Source organism: Oncorhynchus masou, chromosome 24 (assembly GCF_036934945.1).
Source record: "Oncorhynchus masou masou isolate Uvic2021 chromosome 24, UVic_Omas_1.1, whole genome shotgun sequence".
Lineage (NCBI taxonomy): Eukaryota > Metazoa > Chordata > Actinopteri > Salmoniformes > Salmonidae > Oncorhynchus > Oncorhynchus masou.
In genome coordinates, this window is record NC_088235.1 from 30,871,933 (window position 1) to 30,891,959 (window position 20,027).

At 44.4% G+C, this 20,027-nt stretch overlaps 1 protein-coding gene across 3 annotated transcripts in view; it reads left to right on the forward strand.

The window, feature by feature from the left end:
* Window positions 1-20,027, forward strand: part of macrod2 (mono-ADP ribosylhydrolase 2) — a 1,245,161-nt gene that overhangs the window by 972,655 nt on the left and 252,479 nt on the right. For all 3 annotated transcript variants that reach the window (XM_064933636.1, XM_064933637.1, XM_064933635.1), the window contains exon 8: window positions 6,633-6,706. In XM_064933636.1, coding sequence (XP_064789708.1) covers window positions 6,633-6,706 — 74 coding nt within the window. The remainder of the gene's footprint in view (window positions 1-6,632; window positions 6,707-20,027) is intronic.

Genomic DNA, 20,027 nt, shown 5'->3' on the forward strand with positions numbered 1-20,027 from the left:
CTCTCTTCCTGCTCCATTTGCTGTGTGGAGGGTTCAGCTAAACCTAATCTGTCAGAGGGAGGGAGGGTGCGAGGGAGGGAGGGCTGGCATAGGGGCTAAGCGTCAAGCGGAGTGATGACTGGGCCCTCCAGGATTCCCTGCTCCTCACCTGTCTTCTGCTCTCCTTTCCCCTCTCTCCCCCGTCTCTCTCCTCCTCTGTCTTAACACTGGGAATACAGTGGGCTCTGGGAGATTTGTCTTAGTGAGACACTGCTGATAGAATCTGTGTATAACAGGCAGCCCAGTGCTGGGTCTCTGATGAGGACTCAGGTGGTGCAGTGTTATTTCTGCTGAAGGCACAGCCTACTTCATCAACCCAACACACCACGGCACAGCATACACCAGAGAGCGGGATGGAGAGTAGGGAGAGGCAAAGAGAGAGAGAAAGAGAGAGAGTGATTGTGAGAAAGGTTGTGTGAGAGAGGGGGAAAAGTGAGAGAGAGAGACTAAGTGAGAAAGAAAGTGTTTATTCACTTTTTTATATTTAAAAGTTGTGTACTAAGGTTTGAAGAGCCTGGTATTTCGACTGTATTCATTGTTAGTTGATTTGTAGGAGGCAGTCAATTTGAATGGTCTTGTTATGTAAAATGAAACGACTGTAGTCTCACACCATTGTGGAGCTGTGGAGCTATAGAGAGCTCTGCTGGCAGTGGAGAGAAATAGAGATCGGGAGGTAGGGAGGTAAACATTTTATTTTTGTGTCTGTTTGGAGTACATAGACATGCTAGTCCAGGCTGGGGAGAAGGGATGAGGAGGGTGGCAGGGTGATGTTGTGAGGGGAGACAGGGGAGGAGGTGGGATGTTGTGAGGAGAGAGAGGGAGGGGAGACAGGGGAGGAGGTGGGATGTTGTGAGGAGGGAGAGGGAGGGGACAGCAGGAAAATGTTGAGAGGGAAGGAAGAGCAGGGGCAAGGTGAGTCGGGGTGAGGAAAGACATTTTGTGCAGAAGAGAGGAGGCAGGGGGGATGTTGTTGTGAGGGAGACGAATGATCATAGAGCGCTCTAAAAGCACTGCGACTGCTGCTCTTGACCTTGGGCGTCTGTGTGTGTGTGCTCTCTCCATCTCTCTTCGAGCTTCTCTTGCTCTATCTCGATTGCTCTTCTCTCACTCTCTTTTTCTCTCTTTCTCTCTTTATATGCCTCTCTCACTCAATCTCTCTTTCGGCCTTTCTTGATATATCTCGCTACCTCACTCTTCTTCCTCTTTTCTCTCCCTCCATCACTCTCTCCAGACCCTCTCTAGCTCTCTCTCGCTCCCTCATCACTCTCTCCAGACCCTCTATCTCTCCCTCTACCTCCATCACTCTCTCCAGACCCTCGATCTCTCCCTCTCCCTCATCACTCTTTCCAGACCGTCTATCTTTCTCTCTCTCCAGACCCTCTATCTCTCCCTCTCCCTCCATCTCTCTCTCCATCACTTTCTCCAGACCCTCTCTTCCCTTCTCTATATCTCCTTCTCCCTCCATCACTCTCTCCAGACCCTCTATCTCTCTCTCTCCATCACTTTCTCCAGACCCTCTATCTCTCCCTCTCCCTCCATCTCTCTCTCCATCACTTTCTCCAGACCCTCTCTTCCCTTCTCTATATCTCCCTCTCCCTCCATCACTTTCTCCAGACCCTCTCTTCCCTTCTCTATATCTCCTTCTCCCTCCATCACTCTCTCCAGACCCTCTATCTCTCTCTCTCCATCACTTTCTCCAGACCCTCTATCTCTCTCTCCCTCCATCATTCTCTCCAGACCCTGCTATATGATTAATAGCAATGACGTTCAAATCGATAGTAGATTTGTAGAAACTGCGCTAAATAGATTAAATGTACTGGCAGCCATCCACTCGCTACTTTTGGCCAATGCAGCACAATATTTATGATTAAGACATAATAGTTATTCTCAACACCACCAACTACCATAGCTCTGTGTTGCTCAAAAGGTAGAGTGTTAGTCGAGAGAAGAGAGAGAAAGAGTGAGAGAAAGAGTGAGAGAAAGAGAGAGAATGGAACAAGAGAGAGAGAAACAGAGAGGATATGAGAAAAGAGGAAGGAAGGAAGGAAGGAAGGAGAGAAGAGAGGAGACTCACAGACAGACGGGCTTCCTGCCTCCTAACATCAATATTTATTTATGTGTTTATTTGCTTAGTCCTGTTGTGTGCTTTTCACAAGCTGCTGTTTATATCCCACGATAGTTGTCATCTTTCTCATCTATTTACGCATCTGTGTGGGTGTGAGTGTGCTTCTGAGTGTGAATCTGTGATATGTGTGACTGTTCATTTGGGGAAATCAGCTGATGTAAACTTCACAGAATGAGAAGGGAGGGGTTAACAACAGTTTCAGTGTTTACCGTACAGATAGAATTAGGTGATCTGTGAAAGGCATGGGAAGCCTTCAGAATACGGTTGTTAGACAAAGGGTAGTGATTGTAAGCAAGCGGTTTAGTAGCAGTTCACTACAGACTGAACTACAGACAGAAAAACTGGAACCTCCCAGGCCTGCTAGTATTCGGCTCACATTCCCATCCTACCCTCTCCCTCCCTCCGTCAGCTCCTCCCTCTCTCTCCTCCTCATCCCCCATTTCCAGGACCTAGAGTTTATAGTGCAGAGCTCAGCTGTCCATTGCTATACCCTGCTATTCCCAGCTTCTCAGCAGAACGAAGCCAGTACTGTCAAAGATGGAGAGACAGAGAGGATAGGAAGGGAAGAAGAGAGATAGAAGGGAGGAAGAGGGCCTCCCGAGTGGTGCAGCGGTCTAAGGCAATGCATTGCAGTGCTAGAGGCGTCACTACAGATTCGGTTTCAATCCAGGGCTGTGTCGCAGCCGGCTGCGACTGGGAGACCCATGAGGCAGCGCACAATTGGCCCAGCGTCGTCTGGGTTAGAGGAGGGTTTGGCTGGCCGGGATGTCCTTGTCCGGGCACATGCATGCAGACCCTGTCGCTAGTTGTACAGTGTTTTCTCCAACACATTGATGTAGCTGGCTTCCGGGTTAAGCAAACAGTATGTCAAGAACCAGTGCGGCTTGGCAGGGTCGTGTTTTGGAGGACACATGGCTCTCGACCATCGCCTCTCCCGAGTCTGTACGGGAGTTGCAGTGATGGGGCAAGACTGTAACTACCAATTAGATATCACGAAATTGGGGAGAAAAGGGGGTAAAAAGTACTACAATAAAAAGAAGGAACATTGCTGTGGGAACATGCTTCCATTCAGCCACAAGAGCATTAGTGAAGTCGGGCACTGATGTTGGGTGATTAGGCCTGGCTGCATCCCAAAGGTGTTCGATGAAGTTGAGGTCAGGGCTCTGTGCAGGCTAGTCAAGTTATTCCACACCGAATCGTCTGGAATGTCATTGTATGCTGTAGCGTTAAGATCTCCCTTCACTTGAACTAGCCAGAACCATGGAAAACAGACCCAGACCATTATTCCTCCTCCACCAAACTTTACAGTTGGCACTATGCATTGGGCAGGTAGTGTTCTCCTGGCATCTGCCAAACCCAGAGGAGTCTGTTAGACTGCCAGGTGAAGCGTGATTGATCACTCCAGAGAACTTGTTTCTACTGCTCCAGAGTCCAATGACGGCAAGCTTTACACCACTCCAGACAATGCTTGGCATTGCGCATAGTGATCTTAGGCTTGTGTTCGGCTGCGGTGCCATGGAAACCCATTTCATGAAGCTCCCAATGAACAGTTCTTGTGCTGACGTTGCTAGAAGAGGCAGTTTGGAATGCGGTAGTGAGTGTTGCGACCGAGGACAGATGTTTTTTACGCACTGCACGCTTCAGCACTAAGCCGTCCCATTCTGTGAGCTTGTGTGACCTACCACTTTGCGGCTGAGCCGTTGTTGCTACTAGACATTATCACTTCACAATAACAGCACTTACAGTTGACCGGGAAAGCCCTAGCAGGGCAGAAATTTGAAACTGATTTGTTGGAAAGGTGGCATCCTATGATGGTGCCACGTTGAAAGTCACTGACCTCTTCAGTAAGGCCATTCTACTGCCAGTGTTTGTCTATGGAGATTGCATGGCTGTGTGCTCTAACAATACACCTGTTAGAAATGAGTTTGGCTGAAATAGCCGAATCCACTAATTTGAAGGGTGTCCACATACTTTTGTATATATAGTGTAAATATAAAGAGAGAAGAGGGAAAAATATACAGTATGTGGTTGAAAATGCCTCTATCCAACCTGTCTAGTCCACTTACCCGTGAGTCACAGATTGCTCTGTGCTGAAAGATCATGACAGCAGGTATAGAGACAGGTAAATAGACTGCTCTACCCACCCACTCTCTTACTTACATCTGGTTCGAAGGTCAAGAGTCAGAGGTTGTTACTTCCTTACTTGTGATTCACAAATTGTTCTGAAAGATTGTGACAGCAGGTAGTTTCAAAGTAAGGAAGAAAGAAAACAAGAAAGAAAAACTTTGAGGCCTCGGTCTGCACATCCACTCTATTACTTCCATCTGGGTTAAAGGTCAAGAGTCAAAGGTTGTTACTTCCTGTATTTATTAGAGGTTGTTACAGTGTCATGACTCAGGGTCGTGGTCAGAGGCTGAAACGATTTGATAAAGGTCGGTTATGTTATTGTGCTTTCCGGTATTGCTAGGCCAGTGGTTTTCAACCGGTGTGCAGCGGCACAATGCTGTGCCTTGAGAAACTTTCATGTGTGTGCAACAAAACTTTCCTCTGTCACCAACAATTGGAACACTCAAGTATGAACATGAATTGAATGAGCAAGGATGAACACCCTGTCATGTGTTTTTGTGCGACATCACTAGATTCCTTATCAAATAAAAAAATACATATTACATATTTGTTAGGGAAATAATGTAAAATCGAGGCTAGCCTTTTTTCTATAGTTATTATCATGAAATAGTCTACCATCCATTACATTACATTACATTAAGTATGTTGTCATGTTAAACTACATACAATTGTAAAAAACAAATCCTAGGGCCCCCAAACGAACAAAATGTAGCTTTCGGTGGTGCATTTACCGCATTGAAGAACTTTTGTCACAGAAAATAGTTGATTTGCAGTATGGATCAGACAGTTTGTGTAACCAACAGCTGACTGAGAGCAACCGGCACTTCATATGCCGTCAGACAATGTTAGAATCAGCTCCAATCCAGTAGAGAGAGTCAGCCCTTCCTCCAACCTTTCTTTTGCCTTGTTAAAAATGTATCCAGTCCATCAATTTGGGCCTGGATCAATACATTGTGTTAACACAGAGGTTGCTGTTCATGTTCTGGCATAGCAGGGGTGATTAATAAGGACGTTAGCTGCTGTAGATTCAGCGACCTGTACCCCCCCCCCCTCCACACACACAGTCACGATCACGAACACGCTAATGAAAACCCGCACACACACAGTCACACACGCACACGCACACACACTCTCACGATCACGAATACGCTCATGAAAACCCACACGCACACACCGTCACGATCCCGCACACGCTAATGAAAATGCACATATATTTACATTGTACATTTTTGTTAGTCAGAGCCACTCTTATCCAGCGTGACATACAGGTCATCTTAAGATAGCTCGGGGAGTCAACCATATATCTCAGTCATTGTAAGTACAATTTCCATCTCAAGTAGCTATCAGCAAAGTCAGTGCTAGAAGGAAAAAGTCAAGGCTGAGTGTTAGTTGTGGAGTTATTGAAGATACTCTTTAAAGAGGTAGGGTGTCCTAGCGTCAGGGGGAAGCTTGTTCCACCATTGGGGGTTGCCAGGAAAGAGAAGAGCTTTGACTGAGCTGAGCGGGAGCAGACCACCCACAGGGGTGGGAGGTCCAAGAGACCAGAGGTGGCAGAACGGAGCGCTCGGGTTGGGGTGTAGGATTTGAGCATAGCCTGAAGGTAGGGAGGGGCAGTTCCTCTTGCTGCTCCGTAGGTAAGCACCATGGTCTTGTAGTGGACGTGAGCTTCGACTGGAAGCCAGTGGAGTCTGCGGAGGAGAGGGATGACATGGGAGAACTTGGGAAGGTTGAACACCAGGCGAGCTGTGGCGTTCTGGATAAGTTGCAGGTGTTTGATGGCACAAGCAGGGAGTCCTGCCAACAGAGAGTTGCAATAGTCCAGACCGGAGATGACCTGCCTGCATTAGAACCGAGGTTCTACACGTACACACACACATGCTTACAATCACGCACACAATCACACACATGCACGCTCACAACACACACCCACTACCACGTTGATCAATACGTCATTAGTGCTGGCAGAGAGAGTGTCTGCCTTGTCTGCCTCCACTATCATTATCACCTCAGTGTAAATTGTTAGGGCTTTATTCTCCATTGTTGTGAGATTTACAGATCCATTATCACGTCGCTGTGTGTGATCCTTCACACTGTCCTCTATTCCCTCGACCACTGTATTTCTCACACACAGCAGTGTTTAGTTTTTTATACTTGTGTGTGCATGCGTGAGCATAAGCTTGAGCTCAGTTGTGTCCATGTGTGCATTAATACGTGATCATGTGTGCATACCAAATTGTTGCTTCCTGGCTGTCTATCTGTCGGTTAATAGTAACTTAGCTAACTCTGTCTTTCTGTCTCTATGTCTCTTGGACTCTCTCTCGCTCTCTCTCTGTCTCTCCAGGTTTCCCCAACGAGCCCGCGGCAAATATTGCCTTGGAGACAGTAAAGAGCTGGGTCAAGGAGAACCATGACAAGGTAGGACCTAGCTGGATTACTGTCTCAGACTTACTGTCTCTCCTACACACACTCTGTCTTCTCCTACTCTCTGGACAGGCTCTGAGCTGAGCCTAACTGGCATTAGAGTGCCGTCTCTAAGCCTGGGTGAAGTTCTACAACTGGACTGAAATCCACTCAGTTGTGCGATCATGTGTCTCTTATTTTCTCATGTGTTGGCCTAGTCTTTTGGCCCGTGTTCCAATATCCATACTAGCTCACTACTACTTAGAATACATGACCAATACATTACTAAGTGGTATTCCAGTATGGATATATGCTAGTATGGACATTGGAACCCAGCTTTAGTGTTGAGATGGATTCACAGTGAAGGTAAACTGACCCTGTAGAGACTGGCCAGCAGGAGAGATAACTGGTACTACTGCAGGCAGGTCATTTGTGATACAAGTCAGCAATCGACGTTCATCCATGTCTGAGGACGTTGGGAGATGACGTGGAAGTCGGCCACTAGGGGCAACAGTGAGTGCTGTTACCTTCAAGTAGGTTTCGGTTTTGCTAGGGCTTTGTAGACGGAGATGGCTTAAGCATCTGCCTCTGATTCGAAAGGTTGCATGTTTGAATCGAGCAAAATAAAGTTATTTTTGATTCAAGCCTATCCCAAACCTTAACCCTTCCCTAACCATTCTGACTTATGCCTGAACTTAACCCTAACCTTAAGAATTTGTAGGTAATGCCTAAACATAACCTTAAATAATTTGAAATTTGACGTTTGGAACAACTTCAAAATTTGACATTTGAGAAACATGATGAACATCTAATTTTGATGTGAGACTATGAGAGCTTGTTGACTACGAATTCTGGTATCTCCTGGTGTGTCCTGGTATCTCCTGGTGTCTCCTGGTGTCTCTTGGTGTCTGCTGGTGTCCCCTGGTATCTCCTGGTGTCTCCTGGTATCTCCTGTTATCCTGATGATATATTTTGCTTCTCCTGGTGTCTCCTGGTATCTCCTGTTATCCTGATGATATATTTTGCTTCTCCTGGTGTCTCCTGGTATCTCCTGTTATCCTGATGATATATTTTGCTTCTCCTGGTGTCTCCTGGTGTCTACTAGTATTGTACTGGTATCCATTAGTTCTACTCTAACTACTGTACACATCTCCCGTAAATATCTAAAAGCAATCATTAGTAACCGCCTCACTTGGTCGCCCGTTCGTTTAGTGTGCGTCCTGCGTTCAGTATGCGTATCAAATTACATCTCAATCTGTACTCTAATCAGTCCTTAAATGCTCTGTTGACTTTTAAACGGTTCTGAGTTAGGAAGGCACTTGAAGTCATGCAGCAAGCCAAGAGGAAAATAAACACGTAAGATGACATAAACTGAAACTAATATGGTTAAATGAAACAAATGATAATGATGATGCAAGTTCAAGTAGTACGGGCTCAGACTGTGTGGAATGGAATGGTCCGTTTGTTCATTCATTCATGATTATAGACTAGTTTTGTCTTTACAATTCTGTCCTCACAAGTGGAAGCAGAAGGCTGATTTTGGTTGACTGCACTTGATAGAGTAATGTCTGCTGTATTTGTACAGTAACGTTAATTAATGAATGCTCCTAGACTGACTGGTTTTGTCTTCACTAATCGTGGAGAAGTAGAAGGAACTAGCCTTGGTTAGCTGAACTTCATAGTGTTAGTGAAACAGTGTATTTGTATAGTAACGTTAATTAATGAATGCTCCTAGACTGACTGGTTTTGTCTTCACTAATCGTGGAGAAGTAGAAGGAACTAGCCTTGGTTAGCTGAACTTCATAGTGTTAGTGAAACAGTGTATTTGTACAGTAACGTTAATTAATGAATGCTCCTAGACTGACTGGTTTTGTCTTCACTAATCGTGGAGAAGTAGAAGGAACTAGCCTTGGTTAGCTGAACTTCATAGTGTTAGTGAAACAGTGTATTTGTATAGTAACGTTAATTAATGAATGCTCCTAGACTGACTGGTTTTGTCTTCACTAATCGTGGAGAAGTAGAAGGAACTAGCCTTGGTTAGCTGAACTTCATAGTGTTAGTGAAACAGTGTATTTGTACAGTAACGTTAATTAATGAATGCTCCTAGACTGACTGGTTTTGTCTTCACTAATCGTGGAGAAGTAGAAGGAACTAGCCTTGGTTAGCTGAACTTCGTAGTGTTAGTGAAACAGTGTATTTGTATAGTAACGTTAATTAATGAATGCTCCTAGACTGACTGGTTTTGTCTTCACTAATCGTGGAGAAGTAGAAGGAACTAGCCTTGGTTAGCTGAACTTCATAGTGTTAGTGAAACAGTGTATTTGTATAGTAACGTTAATTAATGAATGCTCCTAGACTGACTGGTTTTGTCTTCACTAATCGTGGAGAAGTAGAAGGAACTAGCCTTGGTTAGCTGAACTTCATAGTGTTAGTGAAACAGTGTATTTGTATAGTAACGTTAATTAATGAATGCTCCTAGACTGACTGGTTTTGTCTTCACTAATCGTGGAGAAGTAGAAGGAACTAGCCTTGGTTAGCTGAACTTCAAAGTGTTAGTGAAACAGTGTATTTGTATGGGAATGATTATGTACCAGTATTCACACTGTATTTGTGTGGTAATGATTTGAACCAGTAGGTATTGTACTGGACTGAATGGACTGGCAGATAATGGTCAGTTAGAGATAATGGTCTTTTGACTGCTTCATGAACATTAGATGAGTCATTGTTTCACAGGTTGAAGGTACAGGAAGAAAAAGGACTTGGGCTTGCTGAACTTCACAATGTAGAGCAGGGTTTCTCATACTCGGTCCTGCATAGTGTAGGGCAGGTATTCCCAAACTGGGGGTACGCGCAATGCCGTCGGGGGAATGCCGAATAAAAATGTGATTCACATTCACACATTTTCAAACAATCCATTTAATTTTTCCAACAAGGCTATCCATTTTGGTGAGTTTTTTTTTTCGCCTGAGTAGCCTCGTTTCACTGCCAAAATTAAAATGAAACCGTCTAGTGTTCAGCGAAATAACAATGCAATGTTAAATACAGGTAGCCTAGTCAATAATTAACATCCGATCACATTAACCGTTACTCTCTCACGGGAATTCCACTAACGATCTGTTTGTAGCTGAACGTAGCTGCTGCTCATTCCATTCGCTAGAGAATTGATAAATGGTTAAAAAATATAAGAGACACATACCAGCTCTACTGGTTGTACTGCTACTATCAGCAGTACGACACCTGCACCTGTCGGCGACACAAGTTGTTCTGCTCCCACGAGCACATCCAATGCTAGCATCAGTAATTCTACATTTGTTGTTAGTCCAGCTAGCATGGACACTGACAGTTGTGAATCTGATGCAGCCAAAGAGCTCCTGCCCACTTACCCGGGAAAGTACCGAACAACAGACAGGGACATTGGACCATCAAAGAGACGCAAATATGATGAGAACTACATTGATTTGGGGTTCACTTATATTAGGAGTAGTGCCTTTCCTCAGCCACAGTCTGTTATATGTGCTAAAGTACTATCTCACAACTCCATGAAACATTCACTCTTACGCAGACATTTAGAAACAGAACATACTCATTTGAAAAATAAGCCACGGGAGTTTTTTGAGCAAGAATTAAGATGACTTTCGAGTAGTAAGACATGTATAAAACCAACAGATACCATGAATGAGAAGGGGCTCAAAGCGTCTTATATGGTGAGCTACCAAGAGGCGAGAACAGGCAAGTCCCATACTATTGTGGAGGACTTAATTCTTCCTGCTGACATGGATATGGCTGGGACAATGGTGGGGGAAAAGGCCCAAAAAACTGTACAGACAATGCCTTCATCAAACAACACTGTTTCACGACGCATCAGTGTCATGGCAGGAGATGTTTTGAAACAATTACTGCTTCGCATACAAGCCAGTGAATTCTATGCATTACAGCTGGATGAGTCAATAGATGTGGCATGCCTGGCACAGCTCCTGGTATATGTCCTTTACATTTATGGGGGGTCAATTAAGGAAGACATCCTCTTCTGCAATCCACTGGAAACCAGGACAACAAGAGGAGGATCTTTTTTAAGTACTGGAAAGCTTTGTGACATCAAATAGACTTTGGTGGTCAAGATGTGTTGGTATCTGTACTGATGGCGCACACAGGGAGACAGAGTGGAGTGGTAACACGCGTGCAAGCAATTGCTCCCGACACCATTTGGGTACACTGCATTATCCACTGAGAGGCTCTTGCTGCCGAGGGAATGTCCGACAGCTTGAAAGATGTTTTTGACACTTCAGTGAAAATGGTTAACTTTGTTAAAGCATTTTATGCATTATGCAATGATATGGGCAGCGACCATGTAGCGCTTTTACAACATACAGAAGTGCGCTGGTTATCAAGGGGCAAAGTATTGACACGTTTTTTTCTTATTGAGAGAAGAGCTTAGTTTTCTTTACTGAGCATTTTCACTTGCCTGACTGCTTACATGATGACGAGTTTCTCATACGACTGGCCTATCTGGGTGATGTTTTGTCTTGCCTGAATGATCTGAATCTAGGATTACAGGGACTCTCCGCAACTACATTCAATATGCAGGACAAAATTGAGGCTATGATTAAGAAGTTGGAGCTCTTCTCTGTCTGCATTAACAAGGACAACACACAGGTCTTTACGTCATTGTGTGATTTTTTGTGTGCAAATGAACTCAAGCTTACAGACAATGTAAAATGTGATATAGCGAAGCACCTGAATGAGTTGGGTGGGCAATTACGCAGGTACTTTCCAGAAATGGATGACACAAACAATTGGATTCATTCTCCCTTTCATGCCCTGCCTCCAGTCCACTTACCGATATCTGAACCAGAGAGCCTCATCGAAATTGCAACAAGCAGTTTAGTAAAAATTGAATATAGTAAGAAGCCACTGCCAGATTTTTGGATTGGGCTGCGCTCAGAGGTAGCCTGCCTTGGCAAATTATGCAGTTAAGACACTGATGCCCTTTGCAACCACGTACCTATGTGAGAGTGGATTTTTGGCCCTCACTAGCATGAAAACTATATACAGGCACAGAATGTGTGGAAAATGATTTAAGACTGAGACTCTCCAATACAACCCAACATTGCAGAGTTCTGTGCATCCTTTCAAGCACACCTGTGGTGAGTTATTCACAATTTTTAAAGAACAAATAACATGTTTTATGTAAAGAGCAAAACTCGTTGGACTAGTAACCGAAAGGATGCAAGTTCGAATCCCCGAGCTGACAAGGTACAAATCTGTCGTTCTGCCTCTGAACAGGCAGTTAACCCACTGTTCCTAGGCCGTCATTGAAAATAAGAATTTGTTCTTAACTGACTTGCCTATAAATAAAGGTCAAATGATAATTATTATTATTTGTGCCCTGGTCACTTCCCATGAGCCGGGTTGTGACAGAAACTCATTCTCATGTTTAATAACTGTATCGGATAGTGTGTGTGTGGCAGGCTTACAATGATGGCAAAAAACAACATTTGAGAGTTTGCTGACCTTGGTAGAGGGGGTACGCAGCTGGAGGTTGAATGTTTGAAGAGCTACGGGATTATAACAAGTTTGGTAATGATATTCGAATGGACATGAGTCAATGTTTCTCAGGTGTAAGGTGCTGTACATATGCTGCGGAGGAAGTAAAAGGCCTTTGGCTGGCTAAACTTCAAAGTGTAAGTTCTACTGTATTTAAATTGATATGATCTGTAGGGTATTTGACTGAGGACGCATCCCAAATGGCACCATATTCCCTATATAATGTACTACTTTTGACCAGCCCTACGGGCTCTGGTCAAAGGTAATGTTATATAAAGGGAGTAGGGTGCCATTTGGGACACAAAGACTAAGTTCTACTGTATTTGAATGCTAATGATATTCGAATGGATTGGCAGATAATAGTCTCTTGGCAGCAAACAAGCTGAGTCATCATTGAACATGACTCTCAGGTTGAAAGGTATAATACATGACTGGGAATTGTGAATTCTGACTATCTTCCATTGTAATGCACTCTGACACACACGCACGAACACGCGCACACACACAGAATAGTGAAATTTAACTACCTCTCATTGTAATGCACTCTAGCTCTTCTAGCTGAGGCAAGCTGAATATGATGATGATGGTTATGTAAATGTAAAAGACCAAGTCTGAACCCCATATGGCAGCCTATTCCCTATGGGCCCTGGTCAGAAGTAGTGCACTACGTATAAAATAGGGTGCCATTAGGGACACAGTAAAAAACCTAGCTACTCGACATGTATATTCTATTTTGCATATGTGGGGCTAAGACCACTCTAGCCCTGTTACCTAATGTAGGGCACTACCTCTGAACAGAGTCCTGTGGGCTCTGGTCAAACGTAGTGCGCTATATAGGGAATAGGGTGTCATTTGCTGCAGTGAATATTGAAGGGAAAGCCCAATATAAAACCCACTGAGTTTTCTGTATTACAGGTTCATCATAACGACTTACAGACCTCATATGTACCGTTCTGTATTGCATTTACAGACTCATATTTAGGCCTACGACATATCTCAGATAGCTGCCTGTCTGTATAACAGGTACATCATAAGGCCTAACACATCTCATAGCTATACGTTTCTGTATTGCAGGCGTGTCCTAGCTACCTCATTACCCACAGACAGACAATAACAGGCTTACTGATGTCTACTTGTCTGTTTGCCTGTCTCACTGTCAGCTTATCTTGGCATAAAGATGAAAACACAAACACTCTCTACGATTGAGTGGTTTGTGATCCCTCCAATAGCTATTTTCCTCCAATCTCCTGGAGTTGGCTAGTACAAATAAGTCAACATCCTCGTGACTGTGCATTAGGTTATGTGAAAAGAATCCATATATCTTCCCATTCATTTTCTTTTATCTTGGAGTGGCGGAGTGTGTACTGTGTTCTGTATTACAGCATGGTGTCCTAAAATGTTCAATGGCTCTTCATAAGACCGAAGACATATCTTAGTCAGTGACAGTAAATAACAGGCTTACTGATGCCTGCCCATCTCACAGTCAGCTTATCTTGGCATTGATGCTACAATAGCTATTTTACCGTCTCATGATGTTAGTATAGTCCGTCTAAGAAAAGGATGACTGAACTAACATCCCTACATTATTTGCAAAAGCTTATCCATATAAGCCTATATTTTCCATTCATGTTATTTTATCTAGGAGTGGGAATGCGCTTCAGTCAATGGAGGCTGCTGAGGGGAGGACGGCTTATAGTAATGGCTGGAATGGAGTCAATGGAATGGTATCAAACACATAAAACACGTGGTTTCCATGTGGTAGATAGCATTCCGTTGACTCTATTCGTGCCATTGACAATGAGCCGTCCTCCCCTCAACAGCCTCCACTGGCCTCAATAGCCATTTTACTCCCATCTCATGGCGTTATCTAGAAAATGAAACTAACTTCCCATACGATTGTAAATGAATGAAGTTATTTCGAAAGCATGTCCATGTAGGTCTATATTTCCATTCATGTTATTTTATTGTGGAGTGGCCTGTCTGGTGTCCTATTTAACGTGACAGGGTCTAGCATCGATCAATCTTGGCTCCGCAGTGACTGATGATAACCTTCGAAAGGTCACAGCTATTGATGACGTCACCAGGGGCAATCTCTGTCAAAGTGGCTAGATACAACTGCTAAATTAACCCATGAGCTGTATACCTACCACAGCATTGTATAGTGTGATAACTGCGTCCCAAATGACACCTTATTCCCTATGTAGTGCACTACTTTTGACCAGGGCCTATAGGGGAATAGGTGTGTAATGTTATAGCTGCAGTGAAACAACACTACACATCTATCTAATGAATTATATTGCTACTACTGCATGTTGATGTGTTAAGGAATGGTTGTAGCAGTTGTCCTTATTTGCCTGGTGATTTCTACAAGGTGGCTTATAACCGTCTGTAAATATTCAGATTAGCTGACTGTTGTGGTTGTTCTATCACTTTAACTCTCAGGGTTTCTGCTGGATTCAATGAAAATGAGACAGGAGGAGGCAGAAATAATATGATTTGTGTCTTTATGTGGGATGAATCCCCTATGGGAGGACCTTACTGGCGAAGCTGTTGGGTCCAGACAGGATTTATACTCTGCCAGTGAAGAAAGGGCACATTCCAAATGACTCGTTTGAAAATATGTTTCAGTAATATGTATTCTCACCATGTATGTTTAATCAGGTTTGACCATAGCCCATGTCTACAGTGGATACTGAAATAGAACATTCTCCCACTTAACATTTCCTTAGCTTTTTCCCCTCATTCTTATCAGTGAAGAATAATCTACTATAAAACAGTGTTTGTATTTTCTAAGAGCATCATATACATGTTGAAGTGTGAGCTGTCTAATGGGTTAACAATGATGTTAGCATGGCCTGGTAAATTGTACCTTCAGCTTTTTAATTACACCCTGAGTTTATGTCTAATATATCAACGTAAAGTTTAGGTTCAATATGTCACACCCACAGTCAACATGATGAATAGCTGACACATGACCTTCAGAGGAGTGAAGTGTGGGTGGGGGTGAGGGAGGTAGTGTGGGCTGTGTTGGTGTGTGTGTGTGTGTGTTTGTGTGTGTGTGTGGTGGGGTGTGTGTGTGTGGTGGGGGTGGGGTGTGTGTGTGGGTGGTGTGTGTGTGTGTGTTTGGGTGGGGTGTGTGTGTGTTTGTGTGTGTGTGCGTGTGTGTGCGTGTGTGTGTGTGTGTGTGTGTGTGTGTGTGTGTGTGTGTGTGTGTGTGTGTGTGTGTGTGTGTGTGTGTGTGTGTGTGTGGGGTGTGTGTGGGGTGGGGTGTGTGTGTGTGTGTGTGGTGGGGGGGGGGCTGTGGGGGGGGTTGTGTGTGTGTGTGTGTGCTAAGAGGAAAGGGGCAGAATTAAGCTTGTAGACAGCATCTTATGGTGTAGGGACAGTACTGGCGACATGTAATGTCACATCCTCAGAGGTGTCCCAGTGAGCAATAGGGATGTTTGTCAAGTGCAATGTGTTTGTTGCCATTTTCATTGTCAAACATTTTCCTACATTTCAGGCATTGTATTCTTCCCCTCGTGTGTTTCATGGAGGCAAATACAGATCTGGATCAAAAGGCACAGGACAAAAGTTCAGCAGATAACACGTGTCCCGTGGTCATGCATGTAGACCCCAGAGCCAGGCTGTGAGAGGGAGAGAGATATGTGGGGCACAGTTTGCTATGCATGACTACAATAGGATTAGATTGCTTCCCAGCCCCTTCCTCTGTCAACTGCTGTTTTGTATACACACACACACACACACACACACACACACACACACACACACACACACACACACACACACACACACACACACACACACACACACACACACACACACACACACACACACACACACACACACTGCGTCCCTACAGTCTAGTGTGTTTCAGGACCATGATAAGGCCTCTGTACTGGAGGATAATACTATTGAAGCTGAATCACTCACTACACAATGGTCTGGCCCACAATCAGACATTTTGGGGCGCTACCAGGGGTATAGACGACTGTGTGGGGATGTGTGTGCATGTGTGTGTCCGTGTGTGTGGGCGTGTGAGTTCAAAGAACAATGACCTTGCAGCACTCCAACCACACCTTAATAGTGTTTTTTTCTGTGCCATTCTTGTACAAGGAGGAAAGGAGAGGCTGGAGAGTGATTGATTAACAGTGAGTTTATCTCCTCGGCCAGAACACTGTAGCTCCCTGCAATCCACCTTTTCCTTCCATAGCCACACAAAGACTCCTAGTGCCGGAGTGAAATTTCCCCCATAACAGTATCTGTGTGGCTTTAGAATAAACAGCCTACCAGTGGCCAGGCTGAGCAGATCCTTACATCTAACAGAGCCCTAAGTGCTGTGTGTGTGTGTGTGTGTGTGTGTGTGCACCCTGGGTGAAGACATGGTCCTTTAGATCACAGAGGATCAAAGGAAATTGGATAGAAGCCCCATGTATTTCCTGTGTTGTCCACTAATGACGAATAATACAACGATAGAAGAAATAAAATAAAATATATAACACACACACACACACACACACACACACACACACACACACACACACACACACACACACACACACACACACACACACACACACACACACACACACACACACACACAGTTCCTGTTCCTCTACCCGTTCCCTCCTGTTCATATGTTCCTCTACCCGTTCGCTCCTATTCATATGTTCCTCTACCCGTTCCCTCCTATTCATATGTTCCTCTACCCGTTCCCTCCTATTCATATGTTCCTCTACCCGTTCCCTCCTATTCATATGTTCCTCTACCCGTTCCCTCCTATTCATATGTTCCTCTACCCGTTCCCTCCTATTCATATGTTCCTCTACCCGTTCCCTCCTATTCATATGTTCCTCTACCCGTTCCCTCCTGTTCATATGTTCCTCTACCCATTCCCTCCTATTCATATGTTCATCTACCCGTTCGCTCCTATTCATATGTTCCTCTACCCGTTCGCTCCTATTCATATGTTCCTCTACCCGTTCCCTCCTATTCATATGTTCCTCTACCCGTTCGCTCCTATTCATATGTTCCTCTACCCGTTCCCTCCTATTCATATGTTCCTCTACCCGTTCCCTCCTATTCATATGTTCCTCTACCCGTTCGCTCCAATTCATATGTTCCTCTACCCATTCACTCCTATTCATATGTTCCTCTACCAGTTCCCTCCTATTCATATGTTCCTCTACCCGTTCCCTCCTATTCATATGTTCCTCTACCCGTTCCCTCCTATTCATATGTTCCTCTACCCGTTCCCTCCTATTCATATGTTCCTCTACCCGTTCCCTCCTATTCATATGTTCCTCTACCCGTTCCCTCCTATTCATATGTTCCTCTACCCGTTCCCTCCTATTCATATGTTCCTCTACCCGTTCCCTCCTGTTCATATGTTCCTCTACCCATTCCCTCCTATTCATATGTTCATCTACCCGTTCGCTCCTATTCATATGTTCCTCTACCCGTTCGCTCCTATTCATATGTTCCTCTACCCGTTCCCTCCTATTCATATGTTCCTCTACCCGTTCCCTCCTATTCATATGTTCCTCTACCCGTTCCCTCCTATTCATATGTTCCTCTACCCGTTCCCTCCTGTTCATATGTTCCTCTACCCATTCCCTCCTATTCATATGTTCATCTACCCGTTCGCTCCTATTCATATGTTCCTCTACCCGTTCGCTCCTATTCATATGTTCCTCTACCCGTTCCCTCCTATTCATATGTTCCTCTACCCGTTCCCTCCTATTCATATGTTCCTCTACCCGTTCGCTCCAATTCATATGTTCCTCTACCCATTCACTCCTATTCATATGTTCCTCTACCCGTTCCCTCCTATTCATATGTTCCTCTACCCGTTCCCTCCTATTCATATGTTCCTCTACCCGTTCCCTCCTATTCATATGTTCCTCTACCCGTTCCCTCCTATTTATATGTTCCTCTACCCGTTCCCTCCTATTCATATGTTCCTCTACCCGTTCCCTCCTATTCATATGTTCCTCTACCCGTTCCCTCCTATTCATATGTTCCTCTACCCGTTCGCTCCTATTCATATGTTCCTCTACCCATTCACTCCTGTTCATATGTTCCTCTACCCGTTCGCTCCAATTCATATGTTCCTCTACCCATTCACTCCTATTCATATGTTCCTCTACCCGTTCACTCCTGTTCATATGATCCTCTACCCGTTCCCTCCTATTCATATGTTCCTCTACCCGTTCCCTCCTATTCATATGTTCCTCTACCCGTTCCCTCCTATTCATATGTTCCTCTACCCATTCACTCCTATTCATATGTTCCTCTACCCATTCACTCCTATTCATATGTTCCTCTACCCGTTCACTCCTGTTCATATGATCCTCTACCCGTTCCCTCCTATTCATATGTTCCTCTACCCGTTCCCTCCTATTCATATGTTCCTCTACCCGTTCCCTCCTGTTCATATGATCCTCTACCCATTCCCTCCTGTTCACATGTTCCTTTAGCCGTTCCCTCACGTTCAGAAGTTCCTCTAGCTGTTTCCTCCTGCCATACGTTTTTCTCATCTAATTCTGTTTAATTCAGCCTTACCCAAGTTTAACGATTGAAAATGTGGTGTGACACTTTATTTGGCTGCCGCAGATCTGTTCTCGATGGGCAAGCCAACGTTGCAATTAACATTTCTAAGTTTGGAAGCTCAAAAACACTTACACACAAACACACGCACACACCCACACGTTTGGAAAAGAGCCCAGTCACCATCACATCACTAACACTGAGCACATCAGATTCAGTAATATACAGTCCAATGCTGGATCCGGCCTGGTCTGATGTGGACTCAGAGATCTCTTCACCTTTCAAACGGACATCCCTCTATTTTAGGGCTGCAGTATTAAGCACTGGGGACGCTGGTGCCAATGACACCACGTTTACACCATTTCTCTGTACCTTGAATGATTTATTTCCTTTCCTTCTGTGTTTGTCAGGTAATGTATACTATTTCTCAACCAACAACATGGACAAACATGACTGATATCAATACATTTGTTATTTTAGGATTGTTTTCCGCTGTCTGAGTAAATATACGTTTAGGATGCAGTTGAGGATGTCAAGGCAGATGGAGTATAACGTGACAGTGGGCTGGCATTCATTGTCATTTAAGTTGAATAAGATGGATGGTCAACGTTATCACTGCTCTACAGTGTACCTCACCTGTTGAGAATGAATGGCAGATGGGATTTTTACTATAGTTTAGAATAGATTAGAATAAGAATGAAATAGAATAATACCCCAGACCCCATTGAAACACAGACACACACATAGACAGACACACACACACCAAACACACAAATAAGGATACGAATCCAAGATGGCGCCGATAGACATGGCCGCCTAGTTTCAGGCTCCTAAGCAACTTTGCAGTATTTGTTTTTTTTATTGTTATTTCTCATGTTATTAGCCCAGAACGTTATTTGCGTTATTACATACAGCTGGAAATAACTTTTGGATATCAGAGAGGCAGTAACATTTCGACCAGGAATACGACTTTCCTGAATTGGATCCTTTGTTCGTACCTTTCAAGGCGATTGAACGTAGCCCAGAGGCTGCTCTAAGACGCCGCCGGCGTAGAAGAGGTATTCGGAGTAGACCATTTTTGTGGTCAGGATTCCATAGCCGCAGGCAGAACAGTTGAAACTGGAGCAGCAGCACGGCCAGGTGGACTGGGGATAGCAAGGAGTCATCATGCCAGGTAGTACTGAGGCATGGTCCTAGGGCTCAGGTCTTCCGAGAGAGAGAAAGGAAGAGAGAATTAGAGAGA